The sequence below is a fragment of the Balaenoptera acutorostrata genome, chromosome 20 (genome assembly GCF_949987535.1).
Source record: "Balaenoptera acutorostrata chromosome 20, mBalAcu1.1, whole genome shotgun sequence".
Lineage (NCBI taxonomy): Eukaryota > Metazoa > Chordata > Mammalia > Artiodactyla > Balaenopteridae > Balaenoptera > Balaenoptera acutorostrata.
Genome location: NC_080083.1, coordinates 6567606 through 6595149, shown reverse-complemented (window position 1 = coordinate 6595149; position 27544 = coordinate 6567606). Strand labels below are relative to the sequence as shown.

At 44.5% G+C, this 27544-nt stretch overlaps 1 protein-coding gene across 1 annotated transcript; it reads right to left on the bottom strand.

The window, feature by feature from the left end:
- Positions 1–1435: 1435 nt before the first annotated feature.
- TMEM220 (transmembrane protein 220) lies at positions 1436–14758 on the bottom strand. The gene is made up of 6 exons (XM_028164778.2): positions 14487–14758; positions 13751–13780; positions 11821–11881; positions 9806–9929; positions 8430–8489; positions 1436–1598 (listed from the first exon to the last, which is right to left on the bottom strand). Exons 1-6 carry the CDS (start codon positions 14727–14729, stop codon positions 1463–1465), a joined length of 654 nt encoding a protein of 217 aa, XP_028020579.2. The 5' UTR covers positions 14730–14758; the 3' UTR covers positions 1436–1462.
- Between the last annotated feature and the right edge of the window lie 12786 nt (positions 14759–27544).

Here is a 27544-nt window from a genome sequence, read left to right as displayed (position 1 = left end):
TAGCAGTCACATTTTAAAAAGTAAATAGAAATAGATAAAATTAATTTTAATTATGTATTTTATTTACCCCAATACATCTAACATATTAACATGTAATCAATATAAAAATATTTTACATTCTTTTTTATACTAAGTCTGTAAAATCTAGTGTGTATTTTATACTTATAATCCATCCATTTGGACACTAAATTTTCATTGGAAATACTTGGTCCATATTTAGATATAAAATTTGCAGTTGAAGAAGTAGATTCACATATCCAAGTTGTTCCAAACATACTTAAAACAAGTGTTCCAAACACACTTATAAGTTTTCTCATAACTGAATTGATGTTTTTAAATAAAAATGAAAAACTTCAAACTTCTTCAGTGTACATTTCAAGCGCTCAATACAACATGCAGCTAGTGGCCACCAGACTGTACAGCTCTGAAATGGTCTTCTCTCCAGGGCTACTTTTTTTTTAATGAATTGACATGTTTTTATTTATTTATTTATTTATTTTTGGCTGTGTTGGGTCTTCATTTCGTGCGAGGGCTTTCTCTAGTTGTGGCAAGCGGGGGCCACTCTTCATCGCGGTGCGCGGGCCTCTCACTGTCGCGGCCTCTCTTGTTGCGGAGCACAGGCTCCAGACGCGCAGGCTCAGCAGCTGTGGCTCACGGGCCTAGTTGCTCCGCGGCATGTGGGATCCTCCCAGACCAGGGCTCGAACCCGTGTCCCCCGCATTGGTAGGCAGATTCTCAACCACTGCGCCACCAGGGAAGCCCCCAAACCAGGGCTACTTTTGACATTAAAAATATGTGTATAGATTTTGGTCTTATTTTTCATTTAAAATGTAATTAATATTCTCTCCTCCTTTTTGGTCCCACATTCCTTTATTCTAGCTAACTTTCTTTCCAAGACATGCTTGTTCACTTGGTTCATCTGGAGTCCTCATTTAATTCACGGCACTGTACCAGTTCAGTATACTGAGGTTAGTTCAGGGGTACAGCCCTCTCTTGAACTCTTTCTGTCATTATCCAAACCCTGCTTCCCTCTATGTTATCAGGTGCAGCCCTTTGTCAGCTCTTTATATTTTGAATGCTCTCACATTATCTCGCTTATAAACCTTGCAACTATATAAGTAGGAGGTCTGGTAGTAACCCTATTTTATAGATAAAGAATTATCCACGGGAGGTTTATACATTTGCCCAAGTCATATGGATAGTGACGTAGCTGAGTTAGAATTCATATTTCTTAACTTTTGTTTTGCCTTTTCTACTACACTGTGACACACCAGAATGCCAGACTCCTTCTCTCACTAGTCCCTTCCAGTCCTGTGTTGTAGGCAGCCTAACTTGGGATTTTAAAAAAAATCATCTCTAGTATTAACTCAAATTACCTGAAATGAATTCCTAGGAAACTGGCATGTTACAATCATGTTTACAAAAAATTGAAAACTCTCATTTTAAGAACAGGATTCTTCATTTAAATTACTGTCTTGCAGTGAGTTGGCCAGGAGGACCGCATCTCCTTGTTTATATATATATAGACCCATGAGATAAATGGGAAAAGAGCAACTGTGATAGCAACAGCCAGCTGAATTCTTCCACCAACTGGATTCCTATAAAGACACACAAAAATTATTATAAATAAAAATCCAATAAAAATTATGAATTGCTTTGGTAACGAATATGAAGATTGATTTTAGTAAAACACATCGTTACATTTTCGTACGGTCTTTTTAATTTTTTAAATTGAAATATAATTCTTATATTTCATATAAGAATTATATAAGAAATATAATTCTGTGTTTCAGTGACCTCAGTTGAAGGTCATTGATAAAGCAATGTTAAAGTGGATCTTTACGTAATGATTTTTGTGTCCTGTTTAAGAAAACTTTTCTTCCCCAAGGTCTTAAGGATACTAGATTATCTTCTCTAAAAGTTTTATTGTTTTGCTTTTCACATTAGATCTATAATCCACCTAGAATTGATTTTTATGAAAGTTTTAAGGTGTAGGGGTTGTTTCACTTTTTTCCATATGGATATTCAATTGCTCCAGCGCTATTTATTGAAAAGATTGCCTTTCTTTGCTACCCTGGAGTGCCACCATTGTCCTAAGTAAAGGCCATATACATATAAATATATGGATCTGTTTCTAGATTCTATGTTGTTTCATTCATTTATTTTGCCAGTATGGGTTTATCTTATACTGCCGTAGGATAATTATTTAGGTGTTCTTTATTTTAATATTGAGGTGTTTAATTTCTCCCATAATGTTTTATAGTTTTTATAGTTTTGTATGCAGAGATTTTGCATATCTCTGCTAGATTTATTCCTGGGGAGTTGATTTTTTGATACTATAAATGGTAACTTTTTGTTTTTATCATTTTCTGTTATTCGCTGATAAAAATACAGTTGATTTTAGTATATTGACCTAGTATCCAGCCATCATGCTAAACTCACTTATTTGAATAACTTTTTAGATTTTTAGAAATTTTCTACATACATGATTTTGTCATCTGTGAATAAGGAAAATTTAATTTTGTCTTTCCAATCCTTGGGGGCTTTTATTTCTTTTTCTCGCCTTACTGTACTGGCTAGGACAAGAGCTAGAACAGTGTTGAGTAGAAGTGGCAACAGTGGCTACTTCTCATTCCTGATCTCAGGAAAAGTTTTCAGCTGCTCACCATTAAGTATCATGCTGTGGTATAGATACCCTTTAACAGGGTAAGCTCCTTTCTAAACCGATTTTTATGAGCTTTTATCATGAATGGATGTTGAATTTTATCAAATGCTCTTTTTGTATAGACTGAGAAGATAGTTTATTTTCTTCTTTCATTCTGTTAATGTGGTGAAAAACACTGGTTGGTTTTCAAATGTTAAACTAACTGTATTCCTAGAATAAACACAACTTGGTGGTTGGGTCATGAATTGCAGGACTTGATTTGCTAATGTTTTTGTTTTTGTTTTTTATTTTTTGCTAATGTTTTGTTTAGGGTTTTTCCATCTGTGGTCATGAGTGAGATTGCTGTGTAATTTCTTTTTTCTTTCGTTTTTTTTTTTTTTTTGGTTGGGGGGTGGGTAATGTTCTTGTCAACTTTTGGTGTCCAGATTTTTCTGCCCTCATAAAATAAACTGCAAAGTGTTTCTTCTTTTTCTGTTCTCTGGAAGAGTTTGTTGAAGGCTGGCATTATTCCTTCCTTAAATGTTAGGTAGAATTCTGCAGTTATGCCATTTGGTCTAGAGTTTTAGGAAAAATTCATATTATATACTCAATTTCTTTAATAGTTATGAGACCGTTCTGAGTATTTCTTCTTGTGTCAGTTCTGGTAAATTGTATCTTTCAAGGAATTTGTCCATTTCATCTACATTTTCAAATTTATTGGGAAAAAGTTGTTCATACTATCCTCTTACGATTTTTGCAGTATCTGTTACATGGGTAATAACTTTCTCTTTTTCATCCCTGAGATTAGTTATTTGTGCCTTCCTTTCCTTGCTCTCACTCTAATTATTTTTCCCTTTTTAGTCTTGCCAGGGTTTATCAGTGTTATTAATCATTTCAGAGAATGAATATTTGACCCTCTTACTCCTTTATTTTTTAATGTTGATTTTTTCATTTCATTGGTTTCTGCTTTTATATTTATTTTCTTGTTTCTTTGGGCTTAATTTACTGTTCTTTTACTAACTTCTTGAACTGGAGAGTTCCTAACTTCTTTGAAGCTTATTAGCTCATTGACTTTCAGCCTGCCTAGTTTTTGTTTTGTTTTGTTTTGTTTTAATATATGTATTTAATGCTATAAATTTCCCTCTAAGCATGCTTTTTAGCCACATCCCACAGATTTTAATATGTAGTCGTCTCCTTATCATTCAGTTCAAAATATTTTCTAATTTTCATTGTGATGTGTTCCAAATATTATTTGGAAATATATTTCCTAATTTCCAAACATACAGTGGTTGTCTGATTATTATTTTTGTGAATGATTTCTAGCTTAATTGCACTGTGGTCAAAGAACATACTCCATAAGATTTCAGTTCTTTGAAATTTATTGGAACTTATTTCATGGCTCAACATAAAGTCTTTTTGCAAATATTCAACGTTTACCTGAAAAAAAATTTGAATTCTGCCATTCTTGGTGCTGGTATTCTATATATGTCCTTTAGGTCAAGTTTCTTATCGTGTAGCTCAAATTTTCTATATCTTTATTGATTTTTTAAATCTTCTTGTTCTATTAGTAACTGAAAGAAGTATATTAAAGTCTCCCAAAATGATTGTAAATTTTTTAGTTTTTCCTTTTCATTCTGTCAATTTTTATTTTATCTATTTTGAGGCTATGTTATTAGTTATGTATGCTTTTTAATAAGTGGTGTTGAGATCGTCAGAGAGCCAAAAAGGAAAAAGATAATATTGGATCCGTTCTTTTTGCTGTTACACTAGGATAAACTCTAAATCGGTCAAAGATTTAAATGTAAAAATGAAACCATACATGTATTAGAAGAAAACTTAGGTAAGTTACTTACAACCTGAGAGGAAGGAAAGTTTTCCTAACTATGACTCCAGATCCAGAAGCAATAAGGGAATGGACCGATAAATTTGGTCACATTAAAAAAAAAATTTTTTTTTCATGGCAAAGTGTACTTTGCATAAGCAAAGTAAAAGGACAATAAGAAACTGCAAAATAAATTTTTCAGCTTATATCACAGACAGCGGGTTAAGAGCCCTAGTATGTAAAGAGCTTCTAAAAGTAGAGAAGACCAACAACCTTAGAAATTGGTTAAACCTATCCTCTCAGAGATGAACCAATATTTATAGAAAAAGAAATGCAAATGGCTCTTAATCATGTGAAAATATGCTTACCTTTGCTCCTAATAAGAGAAATACAAATGAAAACTACCCATTTCTCAACTATCGAATGAGTAAAAATTCAAAAATTTGATAATACACTTTGTTGGCACTATTTTATTTATTTATTTATTTATTTATTTATTTTTGGCTGTGTTGGGTCTTCGGTTCGTGCGAGGGCTTTCTCCAGTTGCGGCAAGCGGGGGCCACTCTTCATCACGGTGCGGGGACCGCTCTTCATCGCGGTGCGCGGGCCTTTCTCTATCGCGGCCCCTCCCGTTGCGGGGCACAGGCTCCAGACGCGCAGGCTCAGCAATTGTGGCTCACGGGCCCAGCTGCTCCATGGCATGTGGGATCTTCCCAGACCAGGGCTCGAACCCGTGTCCCCTGCATTAGCAGGCAGATTCTCAACCACTGCGCCACCAGGGAAGCCCCTGTTGGCACTATTTTGAATCGCAAAAGATTGGATACAACCTGAACAGTAGAGGACTGGATGAATATACTGTGGACCTATCAGCAGAATAAGGAAAGTCTTTATATACCACAGGGTGATCTCCAGGATGTAGTAAGGGGAAATCAAGAATACAATTGTGTATAATGTGCTATAACTTATCTAAGACAAGCAGGAATACCAATGAATGTACATATTTACTCCATTAAGAAACCATGGGGGGCTTCCCTGGTGGCGCAGTGGTTGAGAATCTGCCTGCCAATGCAGGGGACACGGGTTTGAGCCCTGGTCTGGGAAGATCCCACATGCCGCGGAGCAGCTGGGCCCGTGAGCCACAATTACTGAGCCTGCACGTCTGGAGCCTGTGCTCCGCAACAAGAGAGGCTGTGACAGTGAGAGGCCCACGCACCGCGATGAAGAGTGGCCCCCGCTTGCCACAACCAGAGAAAGCCCACGCACAGAAACGAAGACCCAACACAGCCATAAATAAATAAATACTTAAAAAAAAAAAAAAGAAACCATGGAAGGATAAACCATAAAGTTGAAAAAAGTTTCACCTATAGAGAAAGGGAGGACATAGGGTTGCGGGATAGAGAAGTTAGAGTTCTTTGAATGTACTCTGTCTTGTAGATTTGACTTTGGAACCACGTAGATGTTTTATATAATTATAAAATAAAATTAATATATTTTTAATAAAGTATTCCTAGAAATTGAAAGTAAAATGAAATAAATGAACTTAACTGTCTATTCACTTGGTGGGATTAGCACACAGAGTAACTATTCCAAGTAATTTGAATGTACATCCCTTAGAGAGATGTTCCCTAGAAACAGCAACACAAAATACCTATTTTCAGTAATTATATTGTTATTCTGAGATTGTGTTTGTATTGTGGGATGAGTCAGATGAGTTATGTTGAGGTCACTGAGACTAGAGATTTTTTGACATGATTAAAAGTAAATACAGATTTAATATTGCTGATAAGGTCAGATGAAAACTTGTGCTCCTGAATTTGAATTCTAGGATCGATATGAACTCATAAGGGATTTTATCTTTAACTATATATGTAAAAAAAAAAAATATATATATATATATATCTTTATATACGTAATACACACACATATACATATGTATATATATTTATGACACACATACATATATATACATACCTGTGCACATATATGTGAATTTTCCTAGTTCTGCCCACTAAAAGAACCCAACTCAACCCAGTAGCAGTGAGCACCATTTGTGCCCAGAATGTGACCTCTAAATACCATTATTACCTACTGAAAGTAATGAGTGCTTTTTGGAAAAATGGTTGATTCCCAGGTCTGGGGCATAAAATGTACAACCTTAGCTTGGAACATTTTGTCATACCAGAAAGCAAGGAAGCAATCAAAGTTTACTAGGGTCGTGTCAAACAGAGTTCTGGTGCCAACCTGAATAAGTGCCCCTGGTCAAAGATGGGACAGTTTAAGCAACTGCCATGGACTGAAAAACATCAAATATGTTGAAATCCATGACTTTATAATGGTACTATTAAATAAACAAAACTCATTGGTCACTTTTGGAAGGTGCCAGGGAAGAAAAACTCATTATTCTGAAAACTGGTAAATTAAGAGAGTCAACTCCTTTTCCTCTTATGATCTGTGTCTGAGTAGTCCAAGAATTGATAAGTGGAAGTTTTCCAGATAATAATCAAGGAATGGTATAATTAGATTATGACCATTTTGCAACTCAAATGGATTAGTGGATTTAGGCAGTGATCATCAAAGATTTTATATTAACATTACAGAGAAACAGCTAGGTTATGCACATGATGATGGAAGTACATAACACCACCCATGAAGTAGTCTTGCTTAGTGGTGATGATGATAAGGAGGAGGAGAAGAAGACGACCAGAATGTGGCCAAGCTTCTAGATCATACCACCGATTTATAGGAAATATGACGCACAGAGGAGCAAGCATTTATAATACAATTGTGAAAATATACACATTGGCTGGAAAACTCATAATACTGAGGAATTACTGTTTTGTTTTTTGTGTGTGATGATGGTAGAGTGGTTATTTTTTAAGTGCTTATCTTTTAGAGATACATACTGAAATATATAAAACATAAAACAATATGATGTTTGAGATTTATTTCAAAATAATCAGGACAGTGATAGATGATACAAGATCGGATATATAATGATAGTTGTTGGAGCTGGGTGATGAGTACATCTGATTCATTATATTAGTCTCTCTGCTTTTGAATGTGTTTGAATATTTCAAAATAAAAAATTAAAGCAGAATTTTTTTTAATTACCAAAAAGTCCTCCTTTTTTCTAATGCTGACCTTAAAATCTACTTTTTAAAATGAAAGTGTCTATACTGGCTTCCGTTTTGTTGGTGTTTGTATAGTATGTTTTTTTCAATCTTTTGACTTAAAGTCTTTCTGTTTCTGTATATTTGTGTTCTCTTTTGTAAGCAGTGTTTAGTTTTTAATCTTTTATCCATTTTGAAAATCTTTATTGGAATATTTGGAACAATTACATTTAATGTAGTTTCTCACATATTTGAGTTTAATTCTCTGTCTTAACATCTGCTTCTTATTTTCCCCATCTGTTCTTTTTCTCATCTCCTTCCCTGCCTTCTGTACTCCTTTTCTTTCAGTGGTTACCCTAAGGATTACCACATGAATCCTTGACTTATCAAAATCTAATATAATTTGATACTTTTACCCTTCCCAGATAATTCAAGGACCTTGGAACACTTTAGTTCCATTTATCCCCTTCCAACTTATATGCTACAGTTGTCATGTATTTTTTATTTTTCTATTATTGTTTTATAAAGTTAATATTCACTTACATGTACCCACAGTTTTATATTTTGTTTGCTATTCACTTTTCCCTAAATATCCAAGCATCCTTTTGAGATCACTTTCCTTCTCTCTGGAGAACAGACTGGCAACTACCTGTGATGACACAGGAAACTGGGGTATTCATAAAAGTATGAATGATCATGAAACACTGAACCGACTCTTGTTAGCTTCCCTTGCGAAAAGGAACGATTTCTCTCAAAAGATTCCTGTTCACAATTGTGCCAGTATTCTCACTTACCTACCTGATCCGACCAACCTTAAATGCATCCGATTTTAACAGCCGAGCTGAAAACTTACTTTGATGCGCTGTGGCACAGGCTCAACCACGCTGTGATAATCACCAGACCAAAGAGCTCCCTGTAAAACAGCATGGATTTCATACTTTGAAGTGGCTGCGAAGGGTCATTTTCTCCCTGACACTTGATTCTGCTGACTGTCTGATGACTTCCTCCAAGATATATAGCATCTACAAAATATTTTCAAGTCTAACCATGACTCATAAATTACTTTTTTCAGACCTTTTAGAGCCCTATATGAAAATAAATTTCATCTTATGAGGCAGCTATGGACTTCATGACTGTTCCCCAATTTATAGGTGAACAGAGAAACAACAACAGAAAACAAACAAAAACATATATAAATCACCTACTTCATGTCATGGGGAGGAATACCACAACCAAGAACACAATCCCAGATTGGATCAGGCACTCTTTTCACATTGTTTTAGAGGGGTCACTGTTAGGCAGGTTGAGCTCAAATCAGTAATTTAAGCACAGACTGCAGGAGATTGGGTCACGTCTTAGTGGAGTGGAATGACTTGTAGTATGAGTCTAATGATTTTGGGGTGGTTATATGCTTCTAGAAATATGTGTTAAAAGGTTGTATCTTTTACATAGCGTAGAAAATAATCGTATTTGGCCAGATACCACCGGAAGCCCCCACTTTGATTTCACTGCGCCTCATGGGCTTCAGGTTGGTGGAGGTGATTCAAACCATTTGGTCTACATTCCCATCAACTGACCCAACCTGATCTAGTTTTCCAAAGATGAGGGCCTATAATGTAGCAGCACCTCACCAGTGAGACTTAAGCTACAGGTCTCTCAATTTTGGTGTTGGCAGATGTTACCAGTGGGATAGAAAGGAAAGGAGGGGGGCTATTTGTGAGACCAGGGAGTCAAGGGTGGGAGGAAGCAAAGGAAGAGGTGATAAAACAAGAGCCAATGGTGGTGACAAAAGGAGGAGAGGACATGAGATATATACGGGCAAGGCTGGCAGAGGTTGACCTCTGATGGGGCTGATCACACTTGTAAATAAGATTATGGCTTGAACCAGGACTGAATCCGAAGGCTGATGGAGTTTTCACCTCATTAGACTGGACTGAATATTACTGTACGCGATTCTTGCTCGTTACAAGGGGGTCAGGGTCCAACTGCCCGGCGATAATATAATGCAACGTGTAGTAGTGATCACAGGTTTGGTAGGCAGTGCTGGCTTTGAATCCTGGCTCTATCATTTCCTCAGTTTCTTCAGCTTATAAAGGAGATAATATCTTCCCTGCTCCTTATGGTGTTGGGGGAATTAAATCATCATCATGCAAAGATAAGGTGTCATAAAGGAACAGATTTCTCAGTTCTTCCCCACCCCTTCCAAAGAGCAAAAAAATCACTGCTCACCTGCCTTCTTCCTCATGTAAGATGTTCTGTTTTGTATGAAGCAAGAGGTTGTATGCCAAGCCAACAGCCCACACGATACAGAAGAATATGTGTATTGCAGAGACACTCTTCCAAATAAAGTTACCTAAAAACAGATATCCTGGTGCTGTTAATCGTGGAATCACATCCCAGAGAAAAATGATCTCTTTGTATTGCTTTGCCATAATCTGCCTTCAAGTAAAGCATTCAGAAAAGGCTGGGGTTTTTTTGTTTTGATTTGCCCTCAAGTCAAAAGGTTAAAACAGAGGTTAAAACAGTATATATAAACTTAAGTGGACATTTATTATTTTGATTGTCCAGCATCTCCCCTTCCTATGATGACGACCCTTATTTTTTCTGGGGATCCACCCTTTCCACACTCCTGGTCTATGTGTCCCAGACAACTGGACCTTAGCGAGGTCAGTCAATGTATTCCATCCCCTCAGTGACAGTGATTTGTCTCAGGATGAACAGATAACGAATCAGGGCCAACAACTCCATTCTGAGCTTTTGTGGAGCTATCAGGGAAGTGGCTTCTAGATTCTGCTGGACCCAGCATGTTGAAGCTGTGACCTTTGTGTGGCAGGGCTACCACGTGGAGCCCAGGGCTGAAGTGCAGTAGATGTGGAACTAAGACTGCAGACAAATTTAAGTTCTGAGCCGCCACCAGTGCCTGAAGCCAGCACCATCCCAGACTTTTCAGTAAAGGATCCCAGTACATCTCCCTTCATCTTACAGGCCACTTGAGTTGAGTTTTTTCCTTGCTTGCAACTAATGGAGTCCTAACTGATACACCTTGAAGATGTAAACAGAGATCTAGGGACCTTGTACAAGGAGCCCGAGCATCTGGGCGATGGGAGTTTTCCCCACCCAGGTGGGAATCATTAGTCTTTATTCTAAGGTCCTGAGAATTTTCAAGCCCCACTAGCAGAAGCTGATTTAAAGAAAGTGACAAATAACCTGCTGGACTAATATTCCCCATTAATAAGAGAATGTTAGTAAACAATGTAAAAAAAAAATTTTTTTTTCTGCTCTAAGACACTGTTTCATAGAATGAAACTGTCCAACTAAGGTTTACTGAGTTTTTAGGGCCATAAAAGGTGAAGCAGCTACGTTTTGCCCCTAATTGAGGTAGGTGGCCTGTGGGCAATACAAACCGCTATTTTAAGTTAATTTTTTATGTATATACTCACCTGGGATATACACGTAAGGAATCCAAGGAGCAGGTTACAAAACAAATATATGATAACGCCTCTGTGTTAGAGCCATTCACTGACTCAACAAACATTAGGTACCTGCCATATTCCTGGCCATGTTTAAGCTAGACTTGGGCAAAGATGGGTTAGACATGATCCTTTCAAGGGGCTTACAGCCTAGATGGAGGAAACATACATAAAAGTATGCAAGAAATTGCTGGAGTTACTGTGATGGTACATAAGGAGATTAGGGAGAGCAACATGTTTCAGTGAAAAATCTAAAGATTTGTTACAGACATTATAGACAGTTTCTCTACAAAAGTAGCAGTTCAGATACACAGGCGTTGAATGAATTCAAAATCAGAAAATGATTAATGGGAGCGGTACTGGGAGAAGAATTGTATAGAGTAAATACATAATAGACAATGATCACCACTAAGTATGGAGACAAGGTTAGCAGTTTGATTGTTGCCCATCTTCCATTAGCTTGGTGGCTTAAGAAATCAACGCGGTGACTGAAGCCCTTCTCTCTCGGGCTAAACGGCACAACTACTGTACCACATCAGTACGAGATCCTGGGTTCCAAACTGATAAAGACTGTCTTAGTGTGGCACGTGCTTATCAAGTTTTCCTGAAGATGGGTGAGGACGATCTAGATTAGAATTCGCTTCCTCTTACGATCAGAAGGGAGAAGAAAGACATGGAGAGCTCCAGTTTTCTCCTGGGGGTTGGCAGATAGACTCTCGTCATTGAAAGGAAATCAGATTTGCTGTATCTCCATTCAGAATCCAAGGTTCATACCTGTGACAAGAGGGTTAAGTCCAACAAGCAGGGTCAGACCGGCAGGAATTGTATACACAACCTGTTAGCAGAAAAAGAGGAAATTATATGGGTTAAGAAGGATGCCCAAAAAGAGATGAAAAAAAAAAAAAGAAAAAAAAAAAAGAAGGATGCCCAGTATAGGAGATGTTCAGAGGTGTGTAGGGAGTAAAGAAAGATGACAGCAGTGGCCACCACACTCCGTGACTTACCTCTAGCTTTCAGTAGCAGCTGAGGAAGTGGTGACCTCTGCTTTATGGCATTTACCATGTCAGGTTGTAATTCTATATGCCTTCCTCCTAGACTGTAGGCTATTCCAGGAAAGACTTCTTCATCTTCAGGCTCTAGCATTGAGCGGAGTTTTGGTCTCAAGACACAGTGACCTCCTAATCTCTCCCAAGCAACATCCATGCCTAAATGGCCTTTCCCTACTTTTCAAAAAATGCTCTTAGAAAAGCAGGGCAGGAGCAGCCATAATTAGCCACATGGCCCTGCCGGGTCTAGCTCCATGGACCATCCAGCCCCATATTCCATCTCTGCGAGTGAGACCACATAAAGTTTACTAACAGTGTACGGACCAGGTGTGCCCAATAAGATCAGGCTCTTCATTTTGGAAACTGTTGTAAGTTGGTTTGGAGTTGGGAAGGCTGGCCCTGAAGAGGCCCTATTTTCAAGCCTCATTCACGGCAAGCAGGCAGACTCTGGAAAAACCTATTGCTTGTGTGGTGTGGGCAGAGGGCAAGTAGGGGGTGGTAGGTTTATAAGAAGCATGGGGCCTCCCCAGAAATGCAGCTGCTTAACATCAACTGTGATGCTTAGTTAGAAACCTTTAGTTTATAAGGAAGTTGTCAGAGCCGAACATTTTAAGTGATTTGCTGTCACTATGAAAACATGATAAGCAATTAGACCTACATTGTTTTTGAATTGCTTTGTTCTTTGTTTTCTGAGGGGATCTCAAAGACAGTGGTAAGAAACAGAGATGTTAGAGATGGCTGAGGTTTTGAGCAAGGATGACTCAGAATGACTGCTGATAACAGAAATGGTGAGTCAGAAGGAAGAGTGGGCATTGGAGGGAAAGATGCTGGGTAGGACCTTGTGTGTATCTGAGGAGCCACTGCGACGTACAGGTGGACAGATCTAGCAGTCGTTTGGAACTGCAGGAGAAATAACATTTGGAACTAAGGATATGGATCATGGTGCTGAGGAAGAGGCAGGGGCATGTGAATCTGGAGAGTAAGAATATCAGAATGTGGTTATATTTATACCCATATATATATAATATATACTACATTATATATATTATAATTACAAATGCTTTCACTTGTTGTTACTCTGTACACAGTCAATATTATTCCAAAGCCTAAAATCATCTCATCGGTGATACTGTACAGTATTGTATATCTGTATTGAAAGAACCGAAATTTAGATATTTCCAGAAATGTGTGGAATGAACTCGCCCTCCTCTAAATGGTTCAATCAGAGCATTGCTTCAATGTATACTGTAGGTTTTATGGGCTTTAATTACTTTTTATGAATGTAACTCACTGAATTAGCAGAACCACATACTTTAATCCTGCCATTTTCTCGTCAAATGTTTGTTGGAGTTTCTGGGTAGAAATTCATGAGGATTGGTGTACTTAACCTTGAGAGGTCTACTCTGTGTCTTCAGAAAAGTGTCCTCAGTTGGCCCATTTTATTCAAAGGGAATACTGCTGAAAGGCACCTATATCTCTGGAAAATTCTGACTTCTCAATCTGATCCTTCTCCTAATATTTTAGGAAAAAGCACTTTCTAAGGATTTGATTTCTGAGTTTTTAAGTAGACGAAGCAGGGAGGAGGGCAAATAGATAAACCTGCGTGTTTCACGCAGTTCCACAATTCTTTCAGATGTGGGAAGGCAGCTCCTACTCACCATCCACACTTCTGCATCTGGGTCATTCACCTGGAATGCCAAAACATCAGTATTAGCGACATGCTGTCGTGTTCCATTCCATTATTTGGTCTGCTCTTTATTCATTTCAGTCATTTTCTAAACGCTGCAGTAGGGACCGAGGATGCAAGGAGGAGTAAGACACAGTGTAGCCCATGGTGAGGGGGAAGGGGCTTCCGGCTGAACCCAGCACCTGGTTTGAACACACAGCCACACCTACCTATTTGTAAAGAAGGGCACAGGGGGCCCGCAAAGGGCCAGCCAAGCCCAGAATGGGTATCTTAAGGGCCCTCCAGTCTCAAGGAATGAGGAAAGCTATCACAAAGGGGCCCCAAAGCAGGCTTGGAAGGATAATTAGCTGCAAAGGGTTTTGCTGTGCTTCCTCTCCTAGGCCGTGAGCTCAGCCTCGCCCCCAGGCTGCCTTTTTAGAAAGGTGCCAGGGCCGCTTCTGCTCAGGTCCCTGCAAAAGGACACGCGCCGAACCAGTTCCTTCCAGCATGTGAGCAAACGCGACCATATGATCACACCTGCCTCAGCTGGAGCCGGAGTGCGGGTTACCGAATCACCAACCCTGACTCCAGCCCTCCCCGTACAGGGCCGGCTCCTGCGACCCCGCCGGCCGCTCGGTCTACACCGCACGGGGCCTGGGGCGGAGCTCGGAGCCCGGGGTCTCGGAGCCCGGGGTCTCGCCGCCCGCCGCCCGGCCCGGGGCGCTGACCTGCACGAAGGCCGCCAGCGCGAAGAAGGCGCCCATGAGCCAGTTGCAGGCGCGCCACAGGCCCGGCGCCCCGCGCCCGGCCGCAGGCGCCATGGTCGGGCGGCGCGATCGCCGCCGCGGCCCCTCCTTCCGCCCGGCCCGGCCCGCTCCCCGGAAGGCCCTCGGTCGTCCGGTCCCGGGGCCACTGGCCGGCGCGCGCCCGGGTGAGAGGGGCGCCGGTCGGGCCTTCCTGTGGGGCCCCATTCGCTCCTCCTCAAACGTAGAGAGGCGTAGGTACCTGCCCATTTCTCAGACTCGTAGAGTGAGTCACAGAGCGCTTGGGAGGCTGGGTCAGCGTCGCACAGCTCGTCCTTGGGGGCAGGAAGTCGCATTTGAACCCAGAGAGGTGCAACTCCAATGCCAGTTTTCACTAAAGCTGCCTTCTTCACATTTAAAAAAAATTAGAGGAAATTAAAGGGGAGGGAGGGAGGCAAGAAGGAAAGAGAAAAATAGAGGCGTGTGTGTGTGTGTGTGTGTGTGTGTGTATGCGTGTGTATGCGTACGCGTGCGCGCTTTCTGGTTAGTGTTTATGCATTTCTTTCCAAAGCTCAGAAACTTTCAAAGCCCTGTAAGCATTATGGTAATTTCTTAGAGTGACGACAGTTACATTAGCATCTCATACAGCTCACAGCTTTTCTTAAGACAGCCTCATTTATCTTCATGGGCTTTTATTATCAGGGTATTTACATATTATACATATTTACAATTCTTTCCCACCACCAAAACCAACAAATTCTCCACACGCGTTGCTCATGAATTTCTTATGAACCAAAGACACTTGAAATATTCCCTTTTCTCTCCTCGCTTGTTTTAGGGTCTTTTTCTGTTTTGTAATTTACCCTTCTGATTAGTTCCTCCTGGGGCTCATTTACACATCCATAGGCCTCATCATTTTTGCTGTTCTAAAGAGTCTTTATCACTTCACATCACGAGCCTGTTCTCCGGCGCTCCTCTCCTTTCCGCTAAAATCTCCTAAGACTCTTTAGGAATTTTTTTTTTTTTCTTTCTCTGTTTCATTCCTTTCAAATAACGCTTATTTCAGGAACGTTGTCTGCTGGATGCCTGGCCCGGTGCTTGGTGCAGGGAGCATGAAAGGGACTTGCTGTACGCTCTCTGGGAAAGTTTGGAAATGGGGTCTTTAAATAGATGATTAAGTTAAAATGAGGTCATATGGGTGGGCTCTTATCCAATATGACTGGTGTCCGAGAAGAGATTTACACACAGACGTATACAGAGGAAAGACCACGTGAGGACAAAGCTTGAAGACCACCGTCTGCAAGCTGAGGAGAGAGGCCTCAGGAGACACCAACCCTGCTGATGCCCTGATCTTGCCCTCCCAGCCTCCAGAATTATGGTCAGAAAATAGGTGTTTGTTGCTTCAGTCCGCCAGTCTGTGGTACTTTGTTATGGCAGTCCTAGCAAAGTAATACAGGAAGTGATCATTGCCAACCAAACGGAGGTGTGGGTGGCAAGGAGAGAGTGGTATGAAAATGCTTTGTAACCTGTTGTGTGCTGTGCAACTACCCTGCAGTTTATATTTTTCAGTGTTGTCTGGGGCATTCATGGTCACTGTGTGGACGTGTGTTGTTTCTGCTGGCGCAGGGTTCGTTCCCCTTCTTATAGGATCAGCATCCCAGTTACTGGGGAAGGACCCTGCTCCCACTGTCAGGGCATGTGTACCAGGAGGGCTGGCGTGCTGGCGCCTTTCCAGAGATGGGCGGGTGACCGTGGCCAGCCGGTTGGCGTAGCCCATCCCCCTGACCACAGCGATTGGGTCTGGGATGGCATGTGATGCAGGTTGCCCAGATTCAGTCCTGTGCTGGAGGGAGGGTTGCCAGATAAAATACAGGATGCCTAGTTACATTTGAACTTCAGATCAACAAGGAATAATTTTTTAGTATAAGTGTGTCCTAAATATTTGTTAAATCCAGTAACCCTAGCTGGACCATTAAAGAGAAGCTTTGTTTTTGCTGAGGGTGTTGAACTGGTAGCATGTAAGCTGGAGCTGCCAGGAGAAGGCTTTTCTGAGGGTGAGCTCAGGTAGAGGAAGCAGAGCTCAGAGAGAAAGACGGCAGGAACCTGGTAACATCGCGTGAGTGAGGCTCTGGGTCCAGCCCCACCGACCGCTGGGCACGGCCTCACCACCCTTCAGCTTTGTGAGCCATCTCAGTCCCTTCCTCACACACAAGCCTGTGTGAGTCAGGTTTTTGTCACTCACGACATAGAATGATGACTTGTAAAATCACGATTCAGTAGCTAAGCCGATGCTTGAAATCCTCTAAATCCTCCCGCTGCATGTTTGTCCCGATTTTGCAAACATAGGCTCAGCCTGAAGAGTCATGAGAAATAAGTTTAAGTGAATCCAGTATCGCAGAGAGCTCTGCTTGAGAAGTCACTCCATTTCCCTTTTTAACCGCGGCGTCACACGCTGCAGGGATGAGGAGGTTTGGAAGGGAGCGGGGGCCTGTCGACGCTGGCCTCCCCCTGCCGAAAGGGCGGCACGCGGGACCTTCATCCTGCCAGGCTGCTCCCGGGCTGCCAGGTCGGTGGCAGCGTCATGAGAGCAGTCAGAGCCACTGGCGCCCGGCAAGGGGGACTCGCTTCTCCACCAGAACCCGCCAGTGCCTAGGGCAGCAAGCGGACGTCTGTCCTCTGAGCACTTGGAACTAGAGGTGCTTGCTTGAGCGTGGGCGTTGGTGATGGCCACCGGGCGATGCGTTTGGGGACAGGGGTGCTGGAATAAGAGTCCTGCCCCGTGCCCGATGTTGCCCATCCACCCCCCCCCCCACCCCGGCTCAGCAAGGTTCCCCCTCTCATAGGCTGCTGGCGCTGTGTTGGGGAGGAGCTGGGGTGGGGTGGGGTTTGGAATAGGACAGCAGAGGGACTCTGCCTGGTCTGTGCCGGCTGCTCCTAAGGTCTCTGAACTCAGACACGCACCTCACCAGGGCAGGGATTGATTTGCTTCTGCCAAACCCATCTGGTCTCCGTGAAGGACTCAGGTTTCTCCTGTTAGCAAAACGTAGACCATATCATGAAAGCCCTAAGTTTACTCATATCGATTGACACTGAAAGATACCTGGCTCAAACAACGTTCCTCGAAATCCTGGCCGTCCCCTTACACCGCCAGTAGGAGAATGTGCACTGGTTCAAGGCACCCTCCATGTGTGTTTGCCTTCATCACCGTGTCCCTCAATGAGTGAAGCACTCACTGAGTCATTTATTTCATCTGTTCACTGAACATTTATACAGGCCTTACTACGTTCAGGCACTGAGCTGATAACTGATTATGTGACCGTGAACAGAAGAGATACAGGCCTTGCTCTGTGGAGCTTACAGACCTCACAGGAATCACCCAAACAGTCAGGTGGTCCCAGCAGTTCGAGCTGTGAAGGAAAAGCCAGGGCCGCTCGGGGAGATGTGTCAACGAGGGGAGTCGGACCTCTATCAGGGGCTTTGAGAAACTGTCTGGGGAGGTGACTTTAGGGCGTGGCCTGAAAGATGAAGGGGTGAATGCGGTGATGCTGGCCCTGAGCTGTCCAGGGCCGGCATGGGCATGGGTGGACACAGAGGAGGCTGGAGAGGTGCCGCCTCGGGGGGTTGGCTTATCCCGAGTGTTGGGAGAGCCCAGAGCAGCAGGGGGCTTGGCTCTGAGGTCCCTGCAGGAGACCAGGAAAGACGCGGTGCAGCACGGATGAGCCGCCTTGATGGGGTAGAACCACAGGGCTGTGTGCGGGGACATAGTTAAGAGTTTGGGCCTCATGGCTGAGGACTGGCTGCAGGAGGAGGTGGCCTCATCTTGGCACCTGCCTGTGTAGGGACCCCTCCTCCCTGTTGCCCTTGCTCCGTGCGGTTTCCCTGGAAGGTCAGCGCTTGTTAGTAGTTTATCTCCCCATGTGGGGATGAGAGTCCTCCTCTCCTGCTGCTTTTTACGCTTGGCTTTTGTTGCTTTTGTAGCACTTCTTAGTTTTTCCCTTGCACTGATTGTTACGTGTGTGCGTGTGTTGTCCACAGTCCTGGACTATCCCACAAACGGCCGGAGAAAAGGACTATACCTTAGCTATTTTTATTCCCCTCCCACAGTACCTGGCACACCTGGATGCCAATGGCATCCAACAGTGAGTGGGGATGCCTTGAGGCGTTGTAAGAATATTGCTGAAAGTTGGGTTTTATGGGGGTGGGGGGTGTGTACTAGTTAACAGGTATTGGGCCTGCTGGGTTAGGCAATAGTCTAAGCACTTTGTCTAGATTAACTCATTTCATGTCCACAACAGATCAATTAGGTAGATACTATTATTACCCCCATTGAATGGATGAAGAAACTGAGGCATAGACTAGCTTTTAAATACACTGGTTAAGAAAGACCCCAGCTCTCTGACCTGCGAGTCAGAATTGGGCTTCTCCAAGTCCATGGAGAGGCCTCCTACGGGTTTATGGAAGCAGCGAGCAAGGTAGGCCCAAAGCTCTCCCACCTGCGAGAGAGAAGCATTTCACTGAGTAGCTGCTCCTAACCAGAGCTGGGAGAGGGAGGCCTTAAGGGGTCATCCAGAGACACAGGCTGGAGGGACAGTCCTTCAGGGCCTGCTTTGATGCCAGCTTGCTTATCTCTTAGCTATTTTCAAGACCAGAGGGATTTTCCACCCAAACCTTGACTTTTAGAGGCTGATTAGATGAAGCTGTATTCGGAGGTAGGAAAAGGTGAGTGTCTTTGCAGCCCCCTTCTTCTCCAATCCTGACTCTCTGAGTTTGGACCAGGCTGAAAACTGTGGGTGTCCACAAGGTGGCGGGCTTCTGCTTCCAACAACTCTGCCGGGAGGAGGGCACAGTGGGCCGGCCGTGCTCCCCTCGGCTCCGCCTGCGTGGCTGTGATGTAGCCTTTCTGGGTGGGTATGATGTTGGTATCAGCCTGAGGTGAAGAGGTACAAACAGAACTTTGTACCAGGAAATAACGTGGGTCCCAGCAGGGGTATTGCTGACCTGGAGCTGAGCTTGGCTGTGTCCTGGCAGAGCTTCAAACTGTTTGCCATCCCAGGATTCCAGGAAAATCAGATATGCTTAAAGAGAGCCATCACTTCTAATATCGGAGCGTTCCAAAAGTCAATAATAATGACAATAGCTATCAATTATTGAGTATTTACCGTGAGCCCAGCTGCTGCCCTTTCAACATCTTACAGTCACCGCAAATTGTGCATTTCTGACCCTAAACTCGTCCTCTTCCTCTATCCCACAGGGCCCGCCCCTCAGGCTTCCCTCCCTCCATGAGTGGCAGCGTCCCCTTTTCAGTGACTCTTTGCGTTTCTTGCGTACGGCTGCCTTAGCAAATGATCACCAAACTGGTGGCTTAACACCACAGACGTTTTTTCTCTCATAGTTCTGGAGACCAGAAGTTCAAAATCGAGGTGTCAGCAGGGAGTGTGTCCTTTCTTGCCTCTTCCAGCTTTGGGGGCCCCTTGTGGCCGCATTACTCCAGGCTCTGCCCCTTCACCTTGCCTCCTCGGTGTCTGTCTTCTCCCCTCTGTCTCTTATAAGGAGACTTGTCCTTGGACTTGGGCTCACCTGGGGAACGCAGGATCATCTCATCTCGAGATCTTCAGTTATATCTGCGGGACCCTTTTTCTAAAAAGTCACATCCACAGACTCCAGGGGGTGGGACGTGGGTGGTGGGGCCACCATTCAGCTCACTGCAGTCACGGGAGCCTAGGAGTTACCCTTGACACCTTCCTTCCCCTCCCTCCTCATTTGGTCCACCACTGGTTCTGGTAGACTCTTCTGCCCAGGGTCCCTTCCCCTTCACTGCCAACAGCCAGTCCAGGCCGATGGCATTTCTGCCCTAACCTCCTGACTGGTTTCCCGGCACCCACCCTGCTGTGGACTGAATTGTCCCCCCTCTTCATGTATTGAAGCTCTAACCCCCAATGTGACTGCCTTGGGAGAAAGGGCCTTTAAGGAGATAGTTACGGTTAAATGAGGTCATAAATAGAGTCATAAGGGTGGGGCCCTAATCTCATGGGACTGGGGTCCCTTTAAGAAGAGGAAGAGATGTCAGAGAGCTCGCTGTCTCTGTGCACGCACAGTGGTCACAGTGGCCGTGTGAGGACAGGGCGGAAAGCTGCCGCCTACGAGCCAGGAAGAGAGACCTCCCAGAGACCAACCCTGGTGGCCCCTCCATCTTGGACTCCCATGCCCAGGACCGCGAGAAGATGCGTTTCTGCTGCTTCAGCCCCCGAGCAGCCCCGGCAGGCTCTGAGCTTCCTCGCACTCGGGCTCCGCCTGAGACGCATCTCAGACTTCTGCTCGCAGGCCCGCCTCCCCGTCCCTTCCTCAGATTGACGCAGGCAGCTCTGAGCACGAGGGATGGAATAGTGAACAGTCTTGTGTGACGCCGACGGCTCTGAGGGTAAAGCCCTACATTTGGAACACGGTCCACGAAGCCCGGCGTGTCGGCCTCCATGCACGCCCCGTCCCCCTCCTTCCCCACCCCTGCCACGTGCAGCACCTCCTGCACACAGCCTTCCTCGGCTCCTGCAGTGGGCAGTTCCCGCCTGGAAGGCTCCCCGCTGCCCGCCTCTCTGTGGCTCGTACACCACTCTCAGCGCCTTGAGCGACCCTGTCACGTGCCCTCAGCAGCTGTCACAGCTCCCCCTGCAGCACCGATAACAGTGGCACTTAAACAATTAATTATGCAGTTAGTTGTTTGGTGTCTGTGTTGCCCACCAGACTGAAAGCACCATGAGGTCTGGGCCTGTTTTTGTTTCCTGTCGTTTTCCCAGCGCTTAGCGAAGTCAGAATAGCAGGCACTTGTTAACTACTGCTGTACATGAGTGCGCACAGGAGTGAACACACGGCTCTAATCCTAGGAAGCATCTCACTTCCTTTAGATATTTGTATTTCCAGTGTTCAGATGTGAGAAGTAGGGCCCAGTGTGGCTCGGTAACTGAGCTGAGGGCTCCCCGTTAGAACAGCTGGAGCTGAACTTGGAAACCAGAGCTTTCTGATTTCACAGACAAGGCTCTTCACAGCCATGACTCAGACCCAGTCTGCTTCAGATGATGAGTGGATTCTTAACATCCTAACTAGAAATTCATCAAAGGATAATTTCCTTTATTAAAATAATCATTGCAATCAGCAGGAAGATGGATAAACAATCTGTGATAGTCATTAATGGAATACGAGTAGCAAGAAAGGGAAAAGGACTACCAATAACACGCTGTTGCATCGATGAATTGCAAAAACTTTATGCTGAGCTAAACAGGCCAGACACAGAGAGTACATGCTCTAGGATTCTATTTATGTGAAATTCTGGAAAAGTCAAAGTCATCTATGGTGAAAAACATCAGATCAGCTGTTGCCTCTGGGGTGGGGGTGGGAACCGACTGGGAAAGGGCACGAGGGAACTTTCTGGGCTGATGGTGATGTTTTGTATCTCAGTAGAGGTTTCAGTTACCCAGGTGTGTATGCGTTTGTCCAAATTCAGCATATGTATGCATGAGATGTGTTAACTTCTCCGTTTGCAAACTTCATCTAAAAAAAAACAAAACCTCAAGCAAATATTAAACTCTAGTTAATGATATACACACCAAAGTGTTTAGAGGTGGAGTGTACTAACGTCTGCCTCTTACTTCAAAATGTGTCAAAAAATAAGATTGATTGATAACGGACAGAGGAATGAATAGATGGACAGATGTGGGATTAAGCAAGTAGATAAAATGTTCAATGTAGACTCTAGGTGGTGGTATATGGGTGGTCACTGCACAATACTTTCAGCTTTGCTCTGTGTTTGAAAATTTTCATAATGAGCTGTCAAAAAAAATAACATAAGCTGAAAAAATGTATTTCAAAAGTAGCTAATGTTTGCTGGAATCGATAAGACAATCCAAAGATGCAGGGATAGACAATTAATCCTTGTCGTTTTGCATAAGTTTCAAGGGAATGGTAAGCAAGGAGGCACAGAGAAGGGGCGGGGAAAGTTGGGACCAAGTGGGACCGGCTTTTGGCAGGACCTGGAAGAGGAGACTGCGGGTGGGATTCTCCTCGGGCTAGAGTGGCTGTAGAACTGAGGCTGAAGTACAGACAGCAGCCACTTCCTCTCCTGGTCATCAAGGGTGGCAGAGTCGGCCCTTAAAACTTGCTCACCTGTGGTCCAGTTAGAGACAATGACATTTTTAAGATGTCATCTTAAAGCTAAGCTGAGAGAAAGTCTAGTAAGTTTTAGGAGTAAAAACAATGAAAATGAAATGCCAGGCTCATGTTTTGAACCGGATCAAGCTACTTTCTAGAAGGACTGCGTGCTGACACTACCCTGTTGGCAGTAAATTCAAGGCTGCCTTCTCAGGGGCTGCGGATTGAGGAGCCTGGATGGCCGGGGTGTGATGACTTTGATGGTAGAACAGATACCTCCGCGTGCCAATCCTGTCCCCACCACTCACTAATTACGTGGCCCTGGGCGCATTACTCAGCCTCTCCTGGCCTGTCTTGTCAATTCCAAAGTCTATCCCCCGTTTTCTGTTGCTCCGTTTACCAGCAGCTTTGGACATGGCTGATCAGGCCCTTCTTGAAATACTCGCTTCCCTCGGGCAGGGGACACCTGTCTCTCTTAGGTCCCCCTCAACCCTCCTGGCCACTCTTTCTCAGCCTCCTTTGCCTGGTCCTCGTCTTCCCCATCACACATCGAGCTACCCCCGGCTCAGTCTTCAGCCCTCTCTGCCCTCTCTGCGCCCAGCCCCGACGTGCGATAACCCGTCTGAAGCCAAATCCTCCATCCCTCCCCACGGGCTCCTCCCTTGAGTCTTCAGTTTGGAAATGGCAGCACCAGTTCTCCCAGCTGTTCAAGCCAGACTCCTTGGAGTCATCCTCGGCTTATTTTTCTCTCCTATACTTAATTCAGCAACGAATCCTACTGCTTCTGCTTCTGAAATCCATCCTCCTCTCCACCCTCGGGGTCGTCACTAGTGTCTCTCACCTGGATGATTGCATTTGCAGCCTCACTGATGCCTCAGCTTCCGCTCTTGTCCTAAACTCTATTTTCCCCACAGTAGCTAGAACCATTCTTTAAAAAAATATCAAGATTCTCCCCATCACAAAACTCTCCAATGATACCAGAATAAAGGCCCATGTCTGCATCCTTCCTACGTGGCCCTTGACCTCCCTGGTCTCGTGTTTTACCCTTTCCCCTTTGCTCATTCTCCACCATGCCTACTGACTTCCCGGCTGTTCCTCCAACAAATCAATCAGCTGTCACCTTTCTCGATGCTGTTTCCTCCGCTTGGACTGTCCTTCCCTCTCCTGTGGATTGATCTCTCACTTCCTTTAGGGTTCTCTCAAATTGCATCCTATCCTAAAGATTGTACTACTCTATCAGAAATGGCATCCTTCTTCACTTTCTGTCCCTTTACTCTGCTTTCTTTTTCTTCTAAGCACTTCTCATTGCTTGATGTTCTGTATTTATTTACTCATTTTTAAATGACCTGTCTCCTCCTACTTGAATGTGAGCCCAGTGAGAACAGAGGCTTTATGTATTTTACCCGTCACTGTATCCCCAACACCTAAAACAGAGCCTGGCACACAGTAGTTTGTCAGTAAAGAACTGTAGGATGAATGAACAAGTGAAGAGACGCCCAGCTCTGTGCTGGCCTGGAAAATGCACCCACAGAATGATTTTCTTTCTTTCTTTTTTTAACTTTTTATTTTATATTGGAGTATAGTCGATTAACAACGTTGTGATAGTTTCAGGTGCACAGCGGAGCAACTCGGCCATACATATACATGTATCCGTTCTCCCCCGAACTCCCCTCCCATCCAGGCTGCCACATAACACTGAGCAGAGTTCTCTGTGCTATACAGGTGGTCCTCGTTGGTTATCCATTTAAAATATAGCAGTGTGTACATGTCAATCCTAGACTCCCTAACTATCCCTTCCCCCACCCTTCCCCCCTGGTAACCATAATTTTGTTCTCTAAGTCTGTGAGTCTGTTTCACCCACAGAATGATTTTCGTTACCATAATGATGGTCCTTTATGGAGAAAAAGGACAATTTGTGGGGAAGGTCCCGATTCTGGTCCCAAAGTTGGGAGCTGAGTGTAAAAAATCTTTAATCCCTTGGTCAGGTTCCTTACGGGTATGGGTAAGATGTTGCCTTGGTGACCTGGAATTAGAGTGTCACATGACCCAGAAATGACTGCCCCTGCTTCCTGGTCAATAGTATGTCCTCCTGCCTAAAGCCCCTTCCTCACTTGGCTCCTGATTCCCTGTTTCTGCCTGGGGAGCATTTCTTTGAAATGACCCTAACATACCACCACCCAGAGCACAGAGCTTTCCGGTGGCTGCAAGACAGTGCTATTACACATTTCAGCAGAGTCGGTTAAAAGACTTACCAGAAGTCTGCTGGGCGTGCTCTGAAATTAGTTCAGCTTAGATACTGGCCCTTCTTATCCCTGCAAACAAACAGATACAGCCCTGTGTACCACCTGCAGGAGGTGGGGCCTTTGATCTCTGTGAGGAGACCTGCGTTATGGCTCTTTTAAAAATTGAATTACATTCTAAGTGTGTTTTAAGACATTGTAGTCTATGGAAAGAAGCAGGATTCATTTATCAGAAAGGAGATTTTAAGTTCTACAATCATGCAACAAATATTGAGTGCCTGCTTTGTTGATAATATAGTAGCTGCGTTTGATAAGGTTCAAATACCTAATAGAAAGCAGCAAGGCAAAGAGAGAAGGAGATGGAGAAAAACACACCTGCATGCGGAGAGAGAAGGGGAGGGAGGAGAGAAGGAGAGAGAGAGGGAGAGAAATCCCAAGGATTTGTGACCCTTGTGGGTGTCACTGTATTTCGTTTCTGCACCTTGTTGGTGAGCTGGGAGCTTGGGGCAAAGTGAGGCTTGCTCCTTCCTTCCTTTTATTTTCCTTTATTAGATGCTAAACTATCTCAGCAGAAGATAATTTGCCTACCTTCCTCAATAGCTGATTCATTCTTCCACCTGCCTGTGTGTCCATCCATCTGTGGTCATTCATTTCTAGTGGGCATTTGTGTTTTCCTCTCCCTTCCCTTTCAATACAATCCCAGTTTCCTCTGTGAATTCATCTATTCTCTATTCTCACTCTTGGGGCTTGGCTGGGGTTGACCCCACCGCAGCTCTAGCATCCCCTTGGCCACGGGGAGGGGTTCAGAGAAAGGCATGTACCCCAGTTTAGGCTAAAGAGAGGGTGACCTCTCCTTCCCACCCCACCCCCCCGGAACATATGCTGCAGTTATTGAAAGTGATCTGCTCTCTTCTCCTGGACCATGTGGTGTGAGGACATGAGGTCTAGTCTACCTGGAGGATCTCGGCCACCAGGAGGAGCCTAAGGGTGCCACTAACACCACACAAGATGAGAGAGACAGAGACAGAGACAGAGGCATGGAGCAGAGATTGATTAGGTCCTAGATGCCATGGTTTGAGTTACTGGGTCAAGTCTCATTTGAAGCTGGAACTATTTCTGAACATCCCAGATTTTTTAAGCTAATAACAGACTTCTTGCTTTAGTCAGTTTTAATTGGGTACTTAATTGGGTGACTTGCAACCCCAGAGTATCCTGGGGGACATGCCATCTCTCCAGCTGACGTTTATGGGGTGACTGCCATGTGCTGGGGTCTCTGTCCAGCAGGCACAGTGAACCTGGTGAAGTTGGGTGCCGCCCACACGGAGGCGAAAACTTACTGAGAAAGGCAGACAATTGCATAAGCGATGACAATAAAGCATGTTCATCCTATTGTTAAAAAGCAGCGTGGATGGTATGATCGGCCCCGTTTTTTAAAAATGATATTTATGGATCTTTATGCACCTGTGCTTAGAACAAAATATGATAGCATGCTTTGATCTCCAGGCGCTGTGCAATGCTGTCTGCTTTCTTCTTTTACCTTTTGCTTTATTTTTGCAATGAACTTTCATTGTTCTAATAATCAAAAGGGGGAAATGCTATTAAAGTCAAAACGAGAAGCATGGTAAGTGCTATGCCGGGAGAAGGACTGGATGCTATTAGAGAGCTTAGCAGGGACCTGCTTTGGGCAGCCGCGAAGCAGTGCAGGGAGCAGTAAAGGAAGCTCAGGGAGGCCTTCCTGCCGCGGGCGGCCTGGACGGGCTCACCCTCTGCATGGCCCCCGGTCAGGGGAGCCAGCTGCCGGCCCTTTCCCCAGGCTCTCGGGAGCAGGTCCCCGACTAGGCCGGGAAGGGCGTTTCCGCAACTCATCCTTCTGTGTTGCCAGTGTAGGGCTGGTTACTGGAAACACAAGGCCCTTTCGTCTCAGGGCTCCAGACGCTGAACATTAAGAAACCGTTGCAAATAGAGTAATTGCTCAGAATGAGCATTAGCGTCCTATTAAAAAGAGGCAGCTGCTGTGACTATAACCTCGCATTCAGCAGCGCTTCCTGGGAACCATGTTAATGTGATTTGTGCTGATTCCCTCCTTGCTGCCTGGGGGCCCGGTCCAGAGCCGTCCCGGCTCCTGCCCTCAGTCTCTGCGGAAGCATGAGAATCCTTCACTCCTCTTCCTGGCGGGGGTGTTCCGGGGGCCCAGCTGGCAGGCAGGCGTCATCAATCAGCAGACTGCTGTTGGCCATCCTCTCTTGTGCCTGACTTCGGACTGGGTGCCGGGGGGTTGGGGAGGGGATGGGAACGAGGTGGGGGAGGGGATGATGCTTATTAAGTCTCACTAAGTGCCTTTGAGGCGTTAGGCATGTGTCCAAGGACTCAGGACGGCTGTGCTAAGAAATGAACGAGCTGGGGAAGAGCGCAGCACAGTGTCGAACGTACTCCTCGCTCATTTATTCACCGTGAACAAGACAGCTCCGGTCTCCGTTGTCCTGGAGCTTATATTCTCACGAGACAGACCTTGAGTCAGCAATCGCACATCGGCTGATTTAGCTGCGACAGGGATTGGTGTGACGCATGAGTACAGGGCGCCATGAGAGAACTAAAGGGGACGAGGTGTGGGCTGACCTGGCCTGGCGGCGGGGGGTGGGTTCCAGAAAAGCTTCCTGGGGAAGA

Bases quoted from the DNA above. Each gene is read 5' to 3' on its own strand.
- TMEM220 (XM_028164778.2), bottom strand. From the start codon at position 14,729: ATGGGGCCCCACAGGAAGGCCCGACCGGCGCCCCTCTCACCCGGGCGC. The intron at 9,930-11,820 runs GTATGAACCTTG...ATCTGTTTTTAG, and splicing joins ACTTAACCCTCTTGTCACAG to GTAACTTTATTTGGAAGAGT. The intron at 8,490-9,805 runs GTGAGCAGTGAT...GCTGTTTTACAG, and splicing joins TTACATGAGGAAGAAGGCAG to GGAGCTCTTTGGTCTGGTGA.